Raw genomic sequence first — 16,671 nt, forward strand, 5'->3', positions numbered from 1 at the left:
CCCTCCACATGACAGGTCTGGTATCTGCTGAGTTCAGGCTAATTGAAATTTTCTGAGGGATTCATTAAGGTTGTTTGTGTGCAAGAAGGGATCTCTTCAATCATGGAGAAAGGAAAACGGGAGCACAAGCTGCACAGTCATGCATGCACAGATTAAACAGTGTATTTTCCCCCTGAAGCATGAGCATATTTTATGGGCCAGTGAAGTGTTTGGAATGTGACATGGATGGTAACCCAACCCTTGATTTACATGTACTTCCTGGTGGGCAGATCAGGGGGGCTGTTGTTTTTCTGTTGAGAAAAAAAAGGGGTAAACAATTTTTTTTTTAAATCCTCAAACTTGTTTGGGATGCAAAATTGTAAAATGGGGTTACATACATCATGAAGGAAAGAACACATGTAAACATACAGGAACATTCCTACCTCCATGATCATTCCTTCACACATATTTTTTTTATATCCTTGCATATTTTTGTTTATGTTTGAATGCAGTGCACTAATAATTGTACACAAAGTTAAGCACATTATACACACTGTTAAGTCTTCAAACACATTTTGGAATTCAGAGTGCATGCCAGTAGTGCATTCATTCATTGCAAGAATCTCCTATTTTTATCAAATCAAGGTTTTTAAATATATTTGGAGACTGTGTGTTCAAGTGATATTACTGAATGCTTTTTGCATTGATTTGATCAGGCATTCAACTTTTTTTCCTCGGATCAGCTGATTTCCTCTTTTTTAACTTCCAATGCGTGCCATTGAAAATAAAAAAAACACTGTACAAAGTCTTGGAAAGAATTGAATTTCCTCTTTTTTTGTGACTTCCCAGTTGCATGCCTGTTTAATGCAGTGAACAACTACATTGTAAGAAGACAAAACGTAACAGTTCATGTAGGCCCCTACACCTAAAATCCAAGGGAAATGTATGAATTTTTTTTTTTATCAAAATTTAAACCTACTCATGTACCGTAAAATTAAGGTATTAAAAAGGTCAAGCAACATCTATTGTTTTGAAATAAAATCATTTTGCGCAAACAACAAAGGTGTACAAAGTTGTACATCGTTGCATTTAGACACACACAAATGTCACAATAAATTCCATTCACATACAATGTAATTAATAAGAGCTGAGCTGAATGCTTGACTGAGTCCGTGCATTGATTTTGAAGTGAGCCCTCTTCTGTTCAGCTTGGCAGATCGATGTTTTTACGTCAATGCTTCAGAACAGCTATTGTATTGTAGTTTATCAATGCAGATACATTGTACATGTACATGTATACAGTAACAGATCAGGGACAGAATTTACATGTAGTTTTGTCATCCCAGGTTTTTTTTTCTTAGGGAGGGGGGAGCTAGAGGGGGTGCTTAATTGACAGTTTGGAAGATTGTATTTTTTAAACCAAACTATTGTCTATACTTTGGATGTTATTATTTGTTGTCTCTGGTTTTGTGATTTTTGTTATTATTTGTTGTCTCTGGTTTTGTGATTTTCAGTCAGTGTGTAATATAATATCAGTTCCAAGTCATGCATGTTGTCAATTGTCATTGTTTCAAGCTTCTCTTTTTTTAAAGTAGGGATTTTTGCTGGTGGTTTTATACTTATTAACTCTTCATAAACTGAAGTTTTCGACTTATGTAAATTTTTAAGTGTCTAAATATATGTACCGGTATATTGTTTTTACATGTATGTGCACATTGGGAAGAAGAATTTCACTTTTAAAGTCTTTTAATTGTGATGAAATAAAATACTGTATTGTATTGTATTGTTTCAGGATTTTGGGGTGTTATGTTTTACATAACGAAAAGATGTGTTTTAAGTGAAACAGTCCTGTGTAATTTTTTTTAAAACTTTATTTCGAGAGCCCTAAATTTGCACTACACAGGCACCGCAGCATTCTGCGCCACATCGCGTAGTACACACCACGCATGCACCAATCTCCATATAAGGAGACGTTTACAACTACTCGTGAGAGGCACATACCATAACATAGCTAAAAGGGGTGTTTCAAAAATGTTCAAGTAAATTGTTTTAAAACTGTTGGTAATTTATAATTTTTGACTTGTTTTGACTTTTTGACTCAAAGGTACATGTATTTATGGCTCGGGCCATTATTCGTGTTCAGCTCCTAGCCGGTTCTAAACATAGGCCCTGCTTGTTTAAAACCCGCCAAACACATACATTTTATTTATTCCCTTATTAATTAGCATGGACATTAACTCAACGCATGCTGTACATGTATACGTGTACCTCAGTACTGCTCTGTTCAGTACTTTTATACACAACATGTACATGTACATGTGCATGTACACAGCGTATTAATTAATTAAACATTAACCGCATTACTCGCTGCGATTAAAGTCCTATTACTCTATTCCCGTTCCTCCTCCATCGTTTCTATGGCTTCCTTAATTTACTTGACCTTTCCCCGCCAATTATCACACATTGTCCCCATCAGCGACAAACACATTCCTTCCGAGCCTATTTGTTACTATGGAGGAAACTGCCCTTCAAGCCCAACTGCTTATTTTGTGTAATTATAACACAATGATTAATAACACAACCTTGAAATTTTCTGTAGTAAATTTAAGACTGAAATAGTAGGCCTACATTGTAAATTATATTTTACATGTACATGTATACATGTATGATCAAGTACATGTATGTACCTATATTGTACATTGTACATCATGGTGTATGTACAATGATACATGTTTGAATTTGTGAACGGCATTTACAGAAGAGTAATAAATTACATTTTGTGCAGCATTTGTGGACGAATAACAATAAATTATACACATTTTGTACAAGTTTCTATGAACATTACATGTACTGGTGAGGTCTGTATATCAACATGTTTATTTCAGCGACTAGTGTACAATGTTTACTAGTACAGTGTACTGTCAAAAATCTTGCATAATTTCCTATGTACATGTCGGTTAAACACAATCCAACCTTATTGCTAATGCCAAGGACATCGGATCTTCAATCAAACTGCTTTTGCTGTCCCCAATAAGCAACGTACAGACCTACATGTATTGCACCTCGTAAGGTTACACAATGAGCACCGTATATATTGCGTGCAGGGCGATATATTATTAGAGCATCCTTATGCAGTATTCACGGGGCACTGAATCCCGTCTCATAATAATTGCTCGGTCCCCGTAACGATGACCTAAGACCGTAACCAAGGAAGGCATCAATGGTTGCATCCTGAATTTCATTTCTCCAATTATTGCTACAACATTACATGTCCCGGACACACATGTGTGAGCATTGTGCCACGCGTTTTTTTTTCTCGGCAGGAATAATGTTATTATTTTTTTTCTACTCTGGCTTGATGAGAGACTCCTGAGCCTGCTTAATAGTCCACAACTCCTACGGATGTTCGGAGAAGGAGCCGGTGGACGCGCCAGCTGGCCGCTCAAATTAAAGAGGATGTCCCAATCGTCGGGAAGTAAATTGCACAGGACGTCGGCTATTACCAGTCGGAGTTAACCGATGACGATTGGAACCCCAGCATTTGTTATTCATGTATGTATAGACGAGTGGACGCAGTGCACGTGAATGAAACAATTGTCTGCGACGGCGTTGAAATCAACTTGAAGATTTCGTTCTCTAGTCCGGCCCGGCCACGTGAGAGGACGAATCCTACAGCGAGCTGTGCCAGGTGTGCGTGTACTTGCACTGGCACAACGGTGTGTACTACGACCACGACGACAACCACCACCACAGGTGAGGGGAACTGTGTACGGAATGGACGACAGCATATTTTTGTGATTTATGCATTCGCATTTCATGTACAGTACCGGTATTATCAAAATTCAGTTCTTACTGTAATAGTACATGTGACAGTGTACATGTACATGATAGTACCTGATAGTACCTACATGTACATGTACATGTGTGTATGTACACATGTACATTGTAAGTTGTATTCAGAAATCAGTGTGTATTGTTCTGTGCAAATTTTTATGGTCTTAAATAAAATATTTAACAAAAAATACATGTAAAATGTTCTTGTTTGCAGATTATTACAGTGCGATTATTACATGTACATTTGGCAAAAATTATAAACATGCTACAATGTATACTTGTAATATATGTACCGGTGTCATATGAAAATTGGACTCGTATGAAAATCTGACTCTTTTTCCCTTTTATTGGTCTCGTGACCGGTCCCTCTCCTAATTATCTATGCATGAGCATGCGCAATACCACCAATGAGTCCGTATTTCATAAAACCTAAATTCATGCTACACCGGTACTGTACTAATATTGATACAGACTGAATCATTGAACAGTATTTGTCCATATAGTACAATGTACATGTACATATACATGTACGTAGTACACTGTGTTTTTATTTTGTTAATTATATGAACATGTTTAATTTGTGCACATGTGCTTGCACGTCTGTACACATGTGCATGTACACATGAACATTTCAGGGCAGTCTACATGTTACGTTCATTCACACTGCATCGTTAATAGCAGTATCACTATCAGTTTAAAGGTCAAATTTGAGTGCATGGCTGTTTTGGCACTCTGCCAATTCTGCATTATGCACCAACATTAAATAATGTACACTGAAAAAAGTAATTAGATTTGCGTTGATTGCTTTACATACATGTACATGTTTTCTTGTGCCTACGATGGCAACATCTGCTGCAAATTGTAAACAAAAAATATGAAAAACTAGATTTACACAATGTAATCTAAAATTCTCAGTGGACCGCGAATTAATTAAAATTGTACTCTTGGTTAGGCCAAAAAAAAAAAATATTCGGTCTCCGGTCAGACCAAAGTTCCGGAATTGACGCGGCCACGTGGCTTTTTTTTTTTTTTTTTTTCTTCTTTTTTTTCTTCAAGCTTGGATTGTACAGACAAGGTGGGTACTATTGTGTACATGTACATGTACATTGGTGTCCTCTATAATTTGCCTTGGTGCTTTCGATCATTTGCCTTGGTGCAATTTCCCATTCCTTAATGGTGCTCTTTGGCAAAAAAAATTGAGGAGGTGCGGAAATAGAGGGCGCTGTTGGAGCTACCGCGGAACATTTTGGGGAAAAAAAAGATCGACGCGCATGATTAAAATCGACGCGCGCGCTGACCAGAGACCGACTTATTTTTTTGTTTTGGCCTTATGCTTATTTTTGTACGCCGCATGTACCATACAGCAGGTGTAAATTTACACTTGTGCAGATATTAACATCAGAATCACTAGCACTCATCAAATTGATGACATTAGATGTCAATATTGCCACCTGTCAATAACGATCATCAAAAGAGTTACAATGTACAGTGAGGTGTGTGTGTGAGTCCAGGCAGGCCAGACACTAGAAGTTTATGTTCGTCAAGTCCGTACTGATGATGTTTGTGTACTTGAATAAAAATGTCAGATTTTCATTTAATCACATTGCAATCTTGAAAAAATTTAACGTTTTTAATAAACAAATAAATGCAATTTGAGATGCGCATACATTTACATATATTTGCCTTCTAATAAATTTATGTAAATTTATTTGTTATTTACCAGCATTATTGTAATTTCTATGGATTTTACGCTTGCAGACCTGCTATCATGAAACTCAATATTATGTTAAAAAACAGTCACTTAAATCACCACCAAAGGCATGTTTACAATGTACATGTACCTGTACTTGCAGTGTGCTTGTACACATATTGATCTGAAAATGACATACAAGAAAATACACTGTGCATACATAATGTGTAGATGATTTACGTACCTTATATGCATTACATATGTGCAAGTACATGCGTACGTATTTTTTTCATGAATCTCTTCTGAATTTTATATGGTAAATTTACTTCCTAATACATACAGTGTAGTGCTGTGACTTAAAGGCAAAATATTTAACTTTGAAAATATGTCGGTATCTAAAAACATGTATGAAAACTGACATTTATTTAGCTTGCAGAATTAAATTTATGTACATACCGTACATGTATGCATGTATCCATACATTTGCAATTTTCTTGTCCAGTACAAAATTTTACAGAGTCTGTGAAATTGTGCAAACGCAGTTGGCCTAGCTGTGCAATTCTTAGCAAGATTTGTGTACGTGTGTACATATATCCGTCAAGCGAATATTCATTCATGGGCACACCTCGAAGAGAGCGCCTCCCTGTCTCCAATAATCCCTCCGCATCCCGGAAATCTTCTCCGCGAGAGCCCAGGCCAAGCCGGCAATTTCTTTATTTATAAGTACATTTTATAAAAACATTAACTGTTATTCGGTATTATAACTGGAGTCGTTTCAGCCGAGCTGCGCGGCCTGCGAAAATGAAGTGCAAATTTGCCCCCGAGATGTTTGCGAGGGACTGATGAAGACGAAGACGAGGAAACAAGGAGCTCCGTCAGTTGTCTGACAGAGGAGATGTCTTAAATGCGTTGATCCCATGCCAGCAGGCGTTACCAGAGCAGCCAACTGCCGTTTCATGTTTCATTATTCCAACAATATTTATTAAAATAATAAACAGTGACTGTAGCGAGATTTGAACCTGCGACCTCTGGAGCATCATCGAAATGCTTTACCAACTCAGCAATCCAGCCTTAGATACATGCCGCGTGCACCTGTATGCATGAAGTAGTTGTATTAATGTCCTAATTTCTTCAATGTTTTACAAAGTATTGGGACGGGAACAAATTCTGAAATAAGAGAATAAACATATGAGCTTGGCCGGTTCAACGAGTACATTTAGAACCAGCTTGTTGGGTCATGGATAAAGGCTCGAGCCATTTTGACATTTTCAAAACAAGTTAAAAAATTGAGACGTTTCCAACGATTTTGTTGAAAAGTTTTACTTCATTCTTTGTGAAACATCCCTCTTGTCATGTCTATGGTATGTGCCTCGCGTGCATAGTGCTAAATATCTCCTTATATGGAGTTTGGCGCAAGCGGCACATACTGCGCGGCACAGACTGCGCGATGTGGCGCAGAACGCAGCAGTGACTTTCATCAGCGATTTGAAACCATCTACGTGATGGACTCTCAACCAATTGGAATGGGTAAACATTCTCAGGTATTTATGACTGTGGTATTTAAGCTCCATCTGGCTACTAGTACTACTACATGAACACAAATCTCTTCATGTACATTTACGTTCATGTATGGGTGTACGTGTTTATGTAAAATACACTTTTCATTCATCTTATGATCTATACTTATTTAAATATCAAATGCCAGACTGAGATACAAATAAAAGTAGCTATGTGTATTTTTATCTAGTGCACAGTGTTTTCTTCTTCATTTGATACTCTTTAGTAAAACAAAAATGAAACAAAATGTAGGATTATACATGTACCGGTACTGTGTATGTTCTGTACAGTACTGTTATGCAAATGCCCCAACCCAGTCATCTTCTTTATAGTCCACGGCGCCAGAAGTTCCCTCAGTGTCATCTCCAGCTAGCCTTCTCTCTTTCCCTTTTTTTTTTTTTTTTTCGTTGGCTGCTGGCCGACGGTAGCTCCCAACCATGGAGGAAATCATTAAATACCTGAAAATGCAATGCGCCCGTGAGCAAGTCTGCAGCGACGTTACAGCAGCATCGTCTCTCTCTATCTCTCTCTCTTTCTCTCCCAGCCAGGGTTCTGGGGCAGGATAAATGAGAGGAGACAGCTTAGCGACGGGATGCGATCCTTGCCTCATGCAGGTCATTGCTCAGTGCAGACAACTCTGCATATTTAGAGAGCAATATTCTTTGGACTCTATTCTTTATCTGTCAAACATTCAACCACAAAGCTGAACTAAGAAATTTACATTAATGGTCAATTTATACCGTGGAAATCGTGTACACTTTTGTTCTCCAAGCATTCAAGTGTACATTTGTACCGGTACCGTACAATGTCCCGGTACAATGTTCATAAATTGTGTAGGGTTGCCAATGGTTTTGAACACCCTGTTTTGAATTTATCAAGCCTGTTTATATATCCTGCTGGCCATACGTTGTGTCCTTGGGCAAGGCACTTTATCCCCACTTGCCTCTCTCCACTCAGGAGTATAAATGGGTACCAGCATTAGCTGGGGAGTAACCTGCGATGGACTAGCATCCCGTCCAGGGGGAATAGAAATATTCCCAGTCGTTTCATGCCACTAAAACCGGAGATAAACGCCGGCCTGATGAGCCATAGGCCTTATAGACTCGGGATAGACTTTTTTTTATATGTCCTTCACAGAGCAATTTTATTTTTAAAAAAAATTGAAACAAAAATTGTCAAAAAAAGTTACAGCGTAACTTGCAATTTAATATGTACGTTTTGTATAGATGACATGTACATGTACATGTACAGTACAAGTTCTTTCTCAAACTACATACAATGTATAGGTGTGATGATTTTAACACTTCAGCTTTTTGTGCATCCAATTAACTCCCAGGTGCTGCACGTAATTGATGAGCTAATCAAAATCCAATACAAAACCAATCTGTGCTCAGTGAGCGTCAAGGTTGACAAACGACCGTTCCCGTTTACGCAATCCCTTCCTCTGTGAAACTGTGTATGATCCTCCAGGCTCACATTCTCCCCTTGTTTTTTTCCTGTCTTGCTTTAATGGTTTCTTGGCTTGCAGTGATAAACGACCCCAGCTCTGTCCCAATCACTGTATGTCATTAATACTCGATTAGCCGGGTCACTTTAAGTTGTACACTGTTTACAGGGAGAGACCTCAGACTGTAGCCTCTAAAAGGCGTCATCCTCGTCCATTCACAACCCCCGTGGGGACGTTTTGGGTCGAGTTTGAGGAGACCAGCCGCTGACATGTATTTTTCACGGTTTTAAGGCCCTGTCTTCACTTGTCCGTCTTGATTTTCAACCAAAGCGTGTAACGATTAGGGATGCATGCCTTTTGGATTTAAACTGTGAGCTGTCCGGTCCGTGCTTCTCACGTTTCGCTCCACGGGCAACATGGGGAAACCTTTGTCAGTCGCAACAAGTCCTGGTAGGCTACGTGTAGGAAGATATTTTTTGGAATTTTTGCTGTTGATTTCAGGAACGTGCAGTCCATGTACCTGTAATACTGTATGTTGTTGACATTGTACACGTACAAACATTTTTGGAAATGTTTAGAGTGCAAGTGTTACAGCTACTCTATAAATGTGTGACGTATAATCTACCATCTTATATTTCAGCATCATGGGACCATCAGATACGCTGTACATTGTACCTGTGTTTGCCTGTCTCGTTTTCGTACATGTATAGGAAATTTAAAGTGATGATCATTCGGTGAATACAGTACATGGTAGTTGTTCTGTCGTATGATGACATGAACTGTACACCTGCATTACATTTAATGTACAGTACATGTAACTACAACGGGAAACAGGTGTGTTTCTCTACCACGAACACCTGCAGAAAGCACAAAATAGACTCAAGAGAATCAGTCGCCTGATTGGCCAACCTGCACAAAGCTTGACTATTATTTTGTATGTGTGCCTTTAGCTTTTATGTGGCTGTCCCAAGGAGGTCACATTATGGCCAAAAGGTCACATGTCCTCTAAAACATTTCAGAATGCTTGAGATTCACGACATACAAAATGACAAGGGAAGCCGGATAACCTAAGGGAAACAACAAAGTTGGGATCAGGAAGTGGTTAGGGACTTGGGGTGGAATCGAACCCAGCGCTCCTGAGGTGCAAGCTGCATGAAAGGAGAACCAACATGCCAAACTAAGCATAGGATTATTTGTTGCTTGCTTTCAGGGGCTCCACCTATCTTGGACGATAGTGCATCGTTGCAAGCTTTGGACGAGGCGACGGCACAACACAAGGCCATGGCGGACAGGAGACAACTCATCACGGAAATGAGTAAGTTTGTGTTTATTTTTGCATCAATTAAAATACATGCACGTCATTATTTACGTGGACATGTATATGTTGGACTGTATATTGTGGGGCCGTATCATGAGTTCGACGCCTCGAAGGTCCGACGCCTCATAAGTCCGAAATTTCGGACTTATGAGGCGTCGGACTTATGAGTCATAAAATTGATTTATTCCGCCTTATAGGTCCGACGCCTCATAAGTCCGATGCCTCGTACTGTACATGTAAGTCCGGCATTGCAAAAACGAGGCGTTTAATTTGTCGGACTTACAAGGCGTCAGAGCTATGAGGCGTCGGACTTATGGGCCTTTATTTGGTTAGGGGATGTGATTTTGTCGGACTTATGAGATGGGGGAGTGTGTGGCCTAGTGGTTAGGACTCGTGACTCATGATCGGAGGGTCCGGGGTTCGAATCCAGCCGCTGGCCATATATTGTGTCCTTGGGCAAGGCACTTCACCCCCACTTGCCCCTCTCCACCCAGGAGTATAAATGGGTACCGGCATTAGCTGGGGAGTAATCCTGCGATGGACTGGCATCCCATCCAGGGGGAGTAGAAATATTCTCAGTCGTTTCATGTCACTGAAACCGGAGATAAACACCGGCCTGATGAGCCACATTGGCTCGGGACAGACTTTACTTTTACTTATGAGATGGCGGACCTATGGCTTCGGACTTACAAGGTGTCGGAGCTATGAGGCGTCGGACTTATGGGCCTTTATTTGGTTAGGGGATGTGATTTTGTCGGACTTATGAGATGTCGGACCTATGAGGCTTCGGACTTATGAGCGGACCCCTATATTGTCGCGTGTAATTATTTGTGTGCATGAACATGTGTTGACCGACATATTTATGTACATTTGTATGCATGAGAGAACTGGAGTTTGAAGTCACTGTGTAGTGAAGTGTGTACATTTTTCTTTCTTAATTAACTTTCGTGTCAACTTAAATTATGAACTAGAGCATGTTACATGAGAGTCATTATTTTGATGTCTCCTTCCATAAACAGTTCCGTGAATTCTGCTGCGCATGATTTGTTTAAGGGCCTCTAAATCTCAGCTGTGGCAAATTCTAACCCATTTTGCTGGGTTTTGTCAAAGATACATTTTCATGTTTGGATTTTTAAGCTCTGGCAGGAGCTTTAACATGTTAGTTGGTGGTCGGTCGGTCGGTCTGTCTGTCTGTCACGAAAATTGACCAAAAGTATGGTGTTCCATATTTGCACCGACATCGCATTTTTGGGCGTCGCATTTTTCAGCTCTGGCAGGGATCATTTTTGTCAATTTCATGCAAGACTTTTTGCAATACGGCCAGAGCTTACATTATGAATCGTGAACTTGTAATTTTTTTTTTTTTTTAACCAATGCTGGATAATTTTTAGTTGAACCCACAGAGCTAATGAAGTACTTCAATTTGTCTTTTTACTAGGGAGTCAGAACTTTGACGTGATTCGCTTTGCCACCTACAGGGCCAGCTGTAAGCTTCGCTTCATCCAGCGAAGATGCAATCGTAAGTCAAAAACAAAAAAGCTGTAGTAGAAGACAGTTCCATAAATACGCACAGAGCTGACTGGTCTTACATGCAAGTCTTATTTGTGTAAGACGGCTTATGGTGTGTCATTTCATTAGGCCAGGCTCCTTTGATGTCGGCGAAGCTGTATCGATTCAGTCAGTGCCAGATTAGCTTTTCCTTTTATGCACTTGCCGTAAATATGTACACAGAGACATGATTAATTAACTTGGGGAGGATCAATACCATAAAAGCTTAGGCCTTAGAAAAAAGATGATATGTTTCTGTTTTTTTCATGAGTCTCAGACTCTGAATTGGATTTTTTTTTTGAAGGGGGTGTTTTGTCTGTTGGTTGTTTTGTCAGTCGGTTCTTTTTTCTTGTCTGTTTTTTTGTTTGTTTGTGTTTTTTACTTCATTAATTTCAATGGCTACGAAAAGACAATGAAGTGCACTAAGTGAAAACTATTTATAGTTCAGAAACTTTTAATTTCCATCAGCCACTGTCAACATTTTTTATCACTTCCTTTTCAGATAAATCATGTACAAGTTTACAATTTTAAAAATAACTACAATATACATGTAAATTTATATAAATATTTTCTGAACATTAGCACAATCTGTGTTGCCTGTTCCTTTGACATACATGTGGACACTTAGTTGACCCAAACATTGATATGGGATCTAAATTCTTGACTGATAAAATGTTGTCCTAAAATAAAATAGAGAGATGTTAGGGGGTGTGCATCGGAACTGGGTACCCGAGTACCCGACCACTGATATCAGGAACCTGTTCCAGATTACCGGATCGTGTACCCGTAACCAACTTTACATATTACTTAATAACTCCTCAGACAATGAAAAAGAAAGCTTTTGAATGCCATTTGTGGGGAGTTTTCAAAATGGAAAACCTAAACAGATTCCACGTTTATGTGCATTTGACGCGTGACATTTGACACTTGTGAAAGTTGAAGTGTACCCCGTCAGGCTATAAAACCCTTCGGACAACTTCCAGGTTTTGAAATTTTTTTACAGGTACCCGGTACCTCTGTTGTACTTCAATAGGGTACCCGGTTCCTGTACTTGTACCCGTACCCGGTACCTCTGTTGTACTTCAATAGGGTACCCGGTTCCTGTACTTGTACCCGTACCCGGGTACCTCTGTTGTACTTCAATAGGGTACCCGGTTCCTGTACTTGTACCCGTACCCGGTACCTCTGTTGTACTTCAATAGGGTACCCGGTTCCTGTACTTGTACCTGTACCCGGTACCATTGTACTTCAATAGGGTACCCGGTTCCAGTGTACTTGTACCCGTACCTGGTACCTCTGTTGTACTTCAATAGGGTACCCGGTTCCTGTACTTGTACCCGTACCCGGTACCTCTGTTGTACTTCAATAGGGTACCCGGTTCCTGTACTTGTACCCGTACCCGGTACCTCTGTTGTACATGTACTTCAATAGGGTACCCGGTTCCTGTACTTGTACCCGTACCCGGTACCTCTGTTGTACTTCAATAGGGTACCCGGTTCCTGTACTTGTACCCGTACCCAGTACCTCTGTACTTCAATAGGGTACCCGGTTCCTGTACTTGTACCTGTACCCAGGTACCTCTGTTGTACTTCAATAGGGTACCCGGTTCCTGTACTTGTACCCGTAAATGATCACCACTAAGAGATGTACAGTGTATGTCTGTGAACCCTCTGTACATGTATGTCGGTTATAAGCCAAGCTTTGAATGCTATCTCAGTCAGTCACTTTTTACGAACTTTACACTTATTGTACAACGGTGACCTTTGTACATATTTACTGTATGACTAGATAATATTGTACCTTGCCCCTAGATACAAGCAGGCTGCCACGGTGTGTGATTTACTCACACTCAAATAATTGCACAAAGTCAAACAAATTGGAAATAATTTTCATTCATTGTGTAAAATGCAGAGTTTTTTGTTGCTGCAAAATTTCTCAAATATTTGAGCAATGTTGATATAATAATGGAAAATAATTTTCATTCATTGTTTAAAATGCACAGTATTTCATTGCAGCAAATTTTTCCAGTTGTCAAGATAACGGAGGCCGTGGATTGGGCTTTTTTTTTAGTAAAACTTATCAATCGTTCACTGGCCTAGAATTTGTGGAAAATTGCCTTTATTTCCCTCAGTCTTTGCCTTTGGGAACACCTTGAAAATTTTCCTCTTTATATTAGATTTTCTACTGCAGATGCCTTCCGAGGGAAAAAAAATGCACTTATTCACCCAAGACCACAATTCTCAAACAGAATTTGCATACAGTAATTAAATCATTCAAAGACAGTCATTTGATAAAAAAAAAAAGTACGGATTTTGATTCTATACGCTTGCTTCAGGGCGTGAATTTTTTTTCCCCTCTGGAGACAGAGCAGAAAGCAAATCATTTCAATTTACTGGGCCGGACTAAATCTAATTGTATGATGATGTGTGGTTCGGTTGATTGTGCCGAGGTTTATAAATACTCCCCTCGGAGGCCTAGTCTCGTATTATTCATGAACGCCTGGACACCCTCGTGAGTGCGCTCACTGAATGATCAATGAGAGGACGACCATCGGCAATTTCCAATATACATCAAGATGCTCGTTTAAAGGTGCTCAGTGGATCCGAGATTTTTTTCAAGAGGGGCGGGGCGTGACTGAAATACGCCGGGGTTTCTTATAAAAGCAGGCTTGAACACAGATCTCTTCTGTTCCTAAAGATTAACGAAATAAAAGATAGTACATGTATGTAAAATCAAATACATGTACATGTACATGTGTCATCCAAAAAAAATGACATATTTTGAAATCCTTGGTCGAAAATATACCCTAACCTTCTCAAATCCTCCAAAATCCTCTGAAAAAAATGGAGGATTTTGCAGGATTGAGGCTATTATATGGCAACAGTGTTGCTGATTTTGGAGGATGCACTGTGTCAAGGTCTAAGGCCAGACCTTGTGTTGTTTATGCTCAGCCGTGCGTAAATGTTTGATGTTTTCTCTTTGAAGGGCAAAAACCAATCTTGAAATTCGGCCAAAAAATTGTGTCATACTTTTATTCCTAGATTTGCTCATTTTTCTCCCCTGAAAAAACTATCCCATGATGCAGTGCACCTGGTGGACATCTGGAACATGATCGAGGCATTCCGAGAGAACGGACTGAACACGCTGAGCGCGGTGGACGAGCTGAGCGTCAACCGAGTCGAGACCATCCTGACGAGTATCTACTACCAGCTCAACAAGCGTCTGCCCTCCACGCACCAGATCAACGTGGACCAGTCCATCACGCTGCTGTCCAACTTCATCCAGATGGCGTTTGACGAGTAAGTGGATTTTACAGCGCATCTGGGCACCATGTTTAGGATCTACAACTATGGCCAAGTTCGGGCAAGGACCATTAGTCGACTAGTGGTTGATTTGTGACGTACCTTACGCCTGCGCGCTAATAGCAACGTGGGAACGTCTCTAGTCAAACGCTGGTCAAAATGTCATCGCAAAACTTCTGGATCCTGGCTCTCTGCTAGCGTTATGAATGCGCGCGGCTATTTGTTACCAGCCAAGCAACCAACCCCAGTAGGCTGGTTCCAAATAGTCGACTAGCGTAGTCAACCACCGTTGACTAGACAGAGTTCGGGCAAACGTTAGTTAACCATTGGTCAACTATAGTCCTTGCGAGAACTTGGCCTTGTATATAGCTACTGCAGGTTTCATAACAATCACAGCCAGTCAATCATGCTTAATTATGAAGGCAGGGAGCACTCTGTTAAAAACGGTTACTTGATTTGATTTGACTGCTGGGCTGGCCTTGTTGAAATTGCCAGCCAGAGAGGGAGGGTTAAACAGTGTACAAGCTACAAATATTTTTTTATTACGAGGGGGGGGGGTAGGTTGGTGCCATGTACATGATAACATTCTCATACCGGTATTTCAGTAAAAATTTAGAAGTGTGATACGTGATGGATACATATTTATATCTCTCCTGTGGATAAATATGCCAGACGGCAATTTCCACAACAGCAGACAAAAATCAAGCTGGTCAGCCGAGGGAATATTCAGGATAAAAAAAAAAAAATGAGGAGACATTTAATTCAGGAAGCCATCGGCGAGGCAGCTGAATCAACACAGTAGTCAATGCAACGGTGATTCTGTGTTGCAAAACAACGGCCACAGAAAAGACACGAGACAAATTAGAAGACTCTGGGCAGTAAAGAAAGGGGGGGGGGGAGAAGGGGGTGCTGAAGGGGGAGACCAGAGGCGATCGTTGGATGGATGTTTAGACAGGGCAGGTGTTCTTGGGGTTGCTGTAGAAAATATCAGTCATGTACAGTCATGTACATGTACGTGAACGTACACATCTATAGAACTACATGTACATGTACATGTACATGAACATGAACATGTACATGTACATGTACACACGGTATATGTACATGTAACTGGAGATTTGGAAACTATACAGGATTATGCGATGAGATTGAGTATAAGAAAATCACACAGTTTTAGGCCGATTTAAAATAAAAAAAAAAAAATCTGTGCATGCTTTTAAAAAATCCGTCCATGTTTTTTTTTAAAAGTTGCAGGCCGGCATTTTCTATTTTCCCCAAGATGGCAGATTTTTCAAGATGGCGAATTGATTTTTCTATTTTTGCGACTCTTTTTTCTAATAAAAAAAATTATGTCCAAAGGAGCCATAACCTTTTCTACATATAGCTACAATTTTGTTTGAAACATTTTTAGAAACAAATAAAGACAAGATATTCACACTATATTTACACAATAGCAAATGTATGATTTTTAAAAAAAAAATTTAAAAGGAGGCGGGCGAGAAAAAGGAAGTGGGCAGGGATGAGAAATTTGTTTATTTTTTACTGGGCCTTACGGTTTAGAAAAATGCTGTATTTGGGGAATACTCTGTGCAACTCTTGATCCTTGGCATTTTGCGGGGAATCCTCCCAAATTGAACACCGTTTGCGATTCTCGGGTCGGGTGGGGTCGGTTAAGCCATTTTGGAAAAAATCCGAAATAAACCGCAAAAAAAAAAAAACAGTTTGGAAATTCACACGGTGCAATATTTATTGCAGAGTCACTGTGCACGGTACGACCAAAATGGTTTATAGTCTATCATGCATGGTCTATAACATCTAGGCCCACAAACGGTTTTGCGTTTGTGATTTTTGGGTCGGGTGAGGTCGGTTGGGGTCGGTTAAGCCATTTTGGAAAAACCCGAAATAAACCGGGAAAAAAAAAGAACAGTTTTGAAATTCACACGGTGCAATATTTATTGCAGAGTCACTGTGCCGTACGGTATGATTCAGTTACTGA

The 16,671-nt window shown here is 39.9% G+C and overlaps 1 protein-coding gene across 11 annotated transcripts in view; it reads left to right on the forward strand.

Annotated features, from left to right (window-relative positions):
* LOC119729095 (dystrobrevin alpha-like) overlaps positions 1-16,671 on the forward strand; it is a 50,453-nt gene that overhangs the window by 9,695 nt on the left and 24,087 nt on the right. For 4 of the 11 annotated variants that reach the window (XM_038201609.1, XM_038201610.1, XM_038201613.1 and 1 more), the window contains exons 1-4: positions 3,353-3,732; positions 9,718-9,822; positions 11,264-11,344; positions 14,459-14,672. In XM_038201609.1, coding sequence (XP_038057537.1) covers positions 3,534-3,732; positions 9,718-9,822; positions 11,264-11,344; positions 14,459-14,672 — 599 coding nt within the window. In that variant the 5' untranslated portion in view covers positions 3,353-3,533. Of the gene's footprint in view, positions 1-3,350; positions 3,733-9,717; positions 9,823-11,263; positions 11,345-14,458; positions 14,673-16,671 lie in introns of those variants that run through there. The other 7 variants (XM_038201604.1, XM_038201607.1, XM_038201603.1 and 4 more) reach the window with 4 other exon arrangements.

The sequence above is a fragment of the Patiria miniata genome, unplaced genomic scaffold (genome assembly GCF_015706575.1).
Source record: "Patiria miniata isolate m_02_andy unplaced genomic scaffold, ASM1570657v1 HiC_scaffold_20, whole genome shotgun sequence".
In the NCBI taxonomy this organism is placed as follows: Eukaryota; Metazoa; Echinodermata; class Asteroidea; order Valvatida; family Asterinidae; genus Patiria; species Patiria miniata.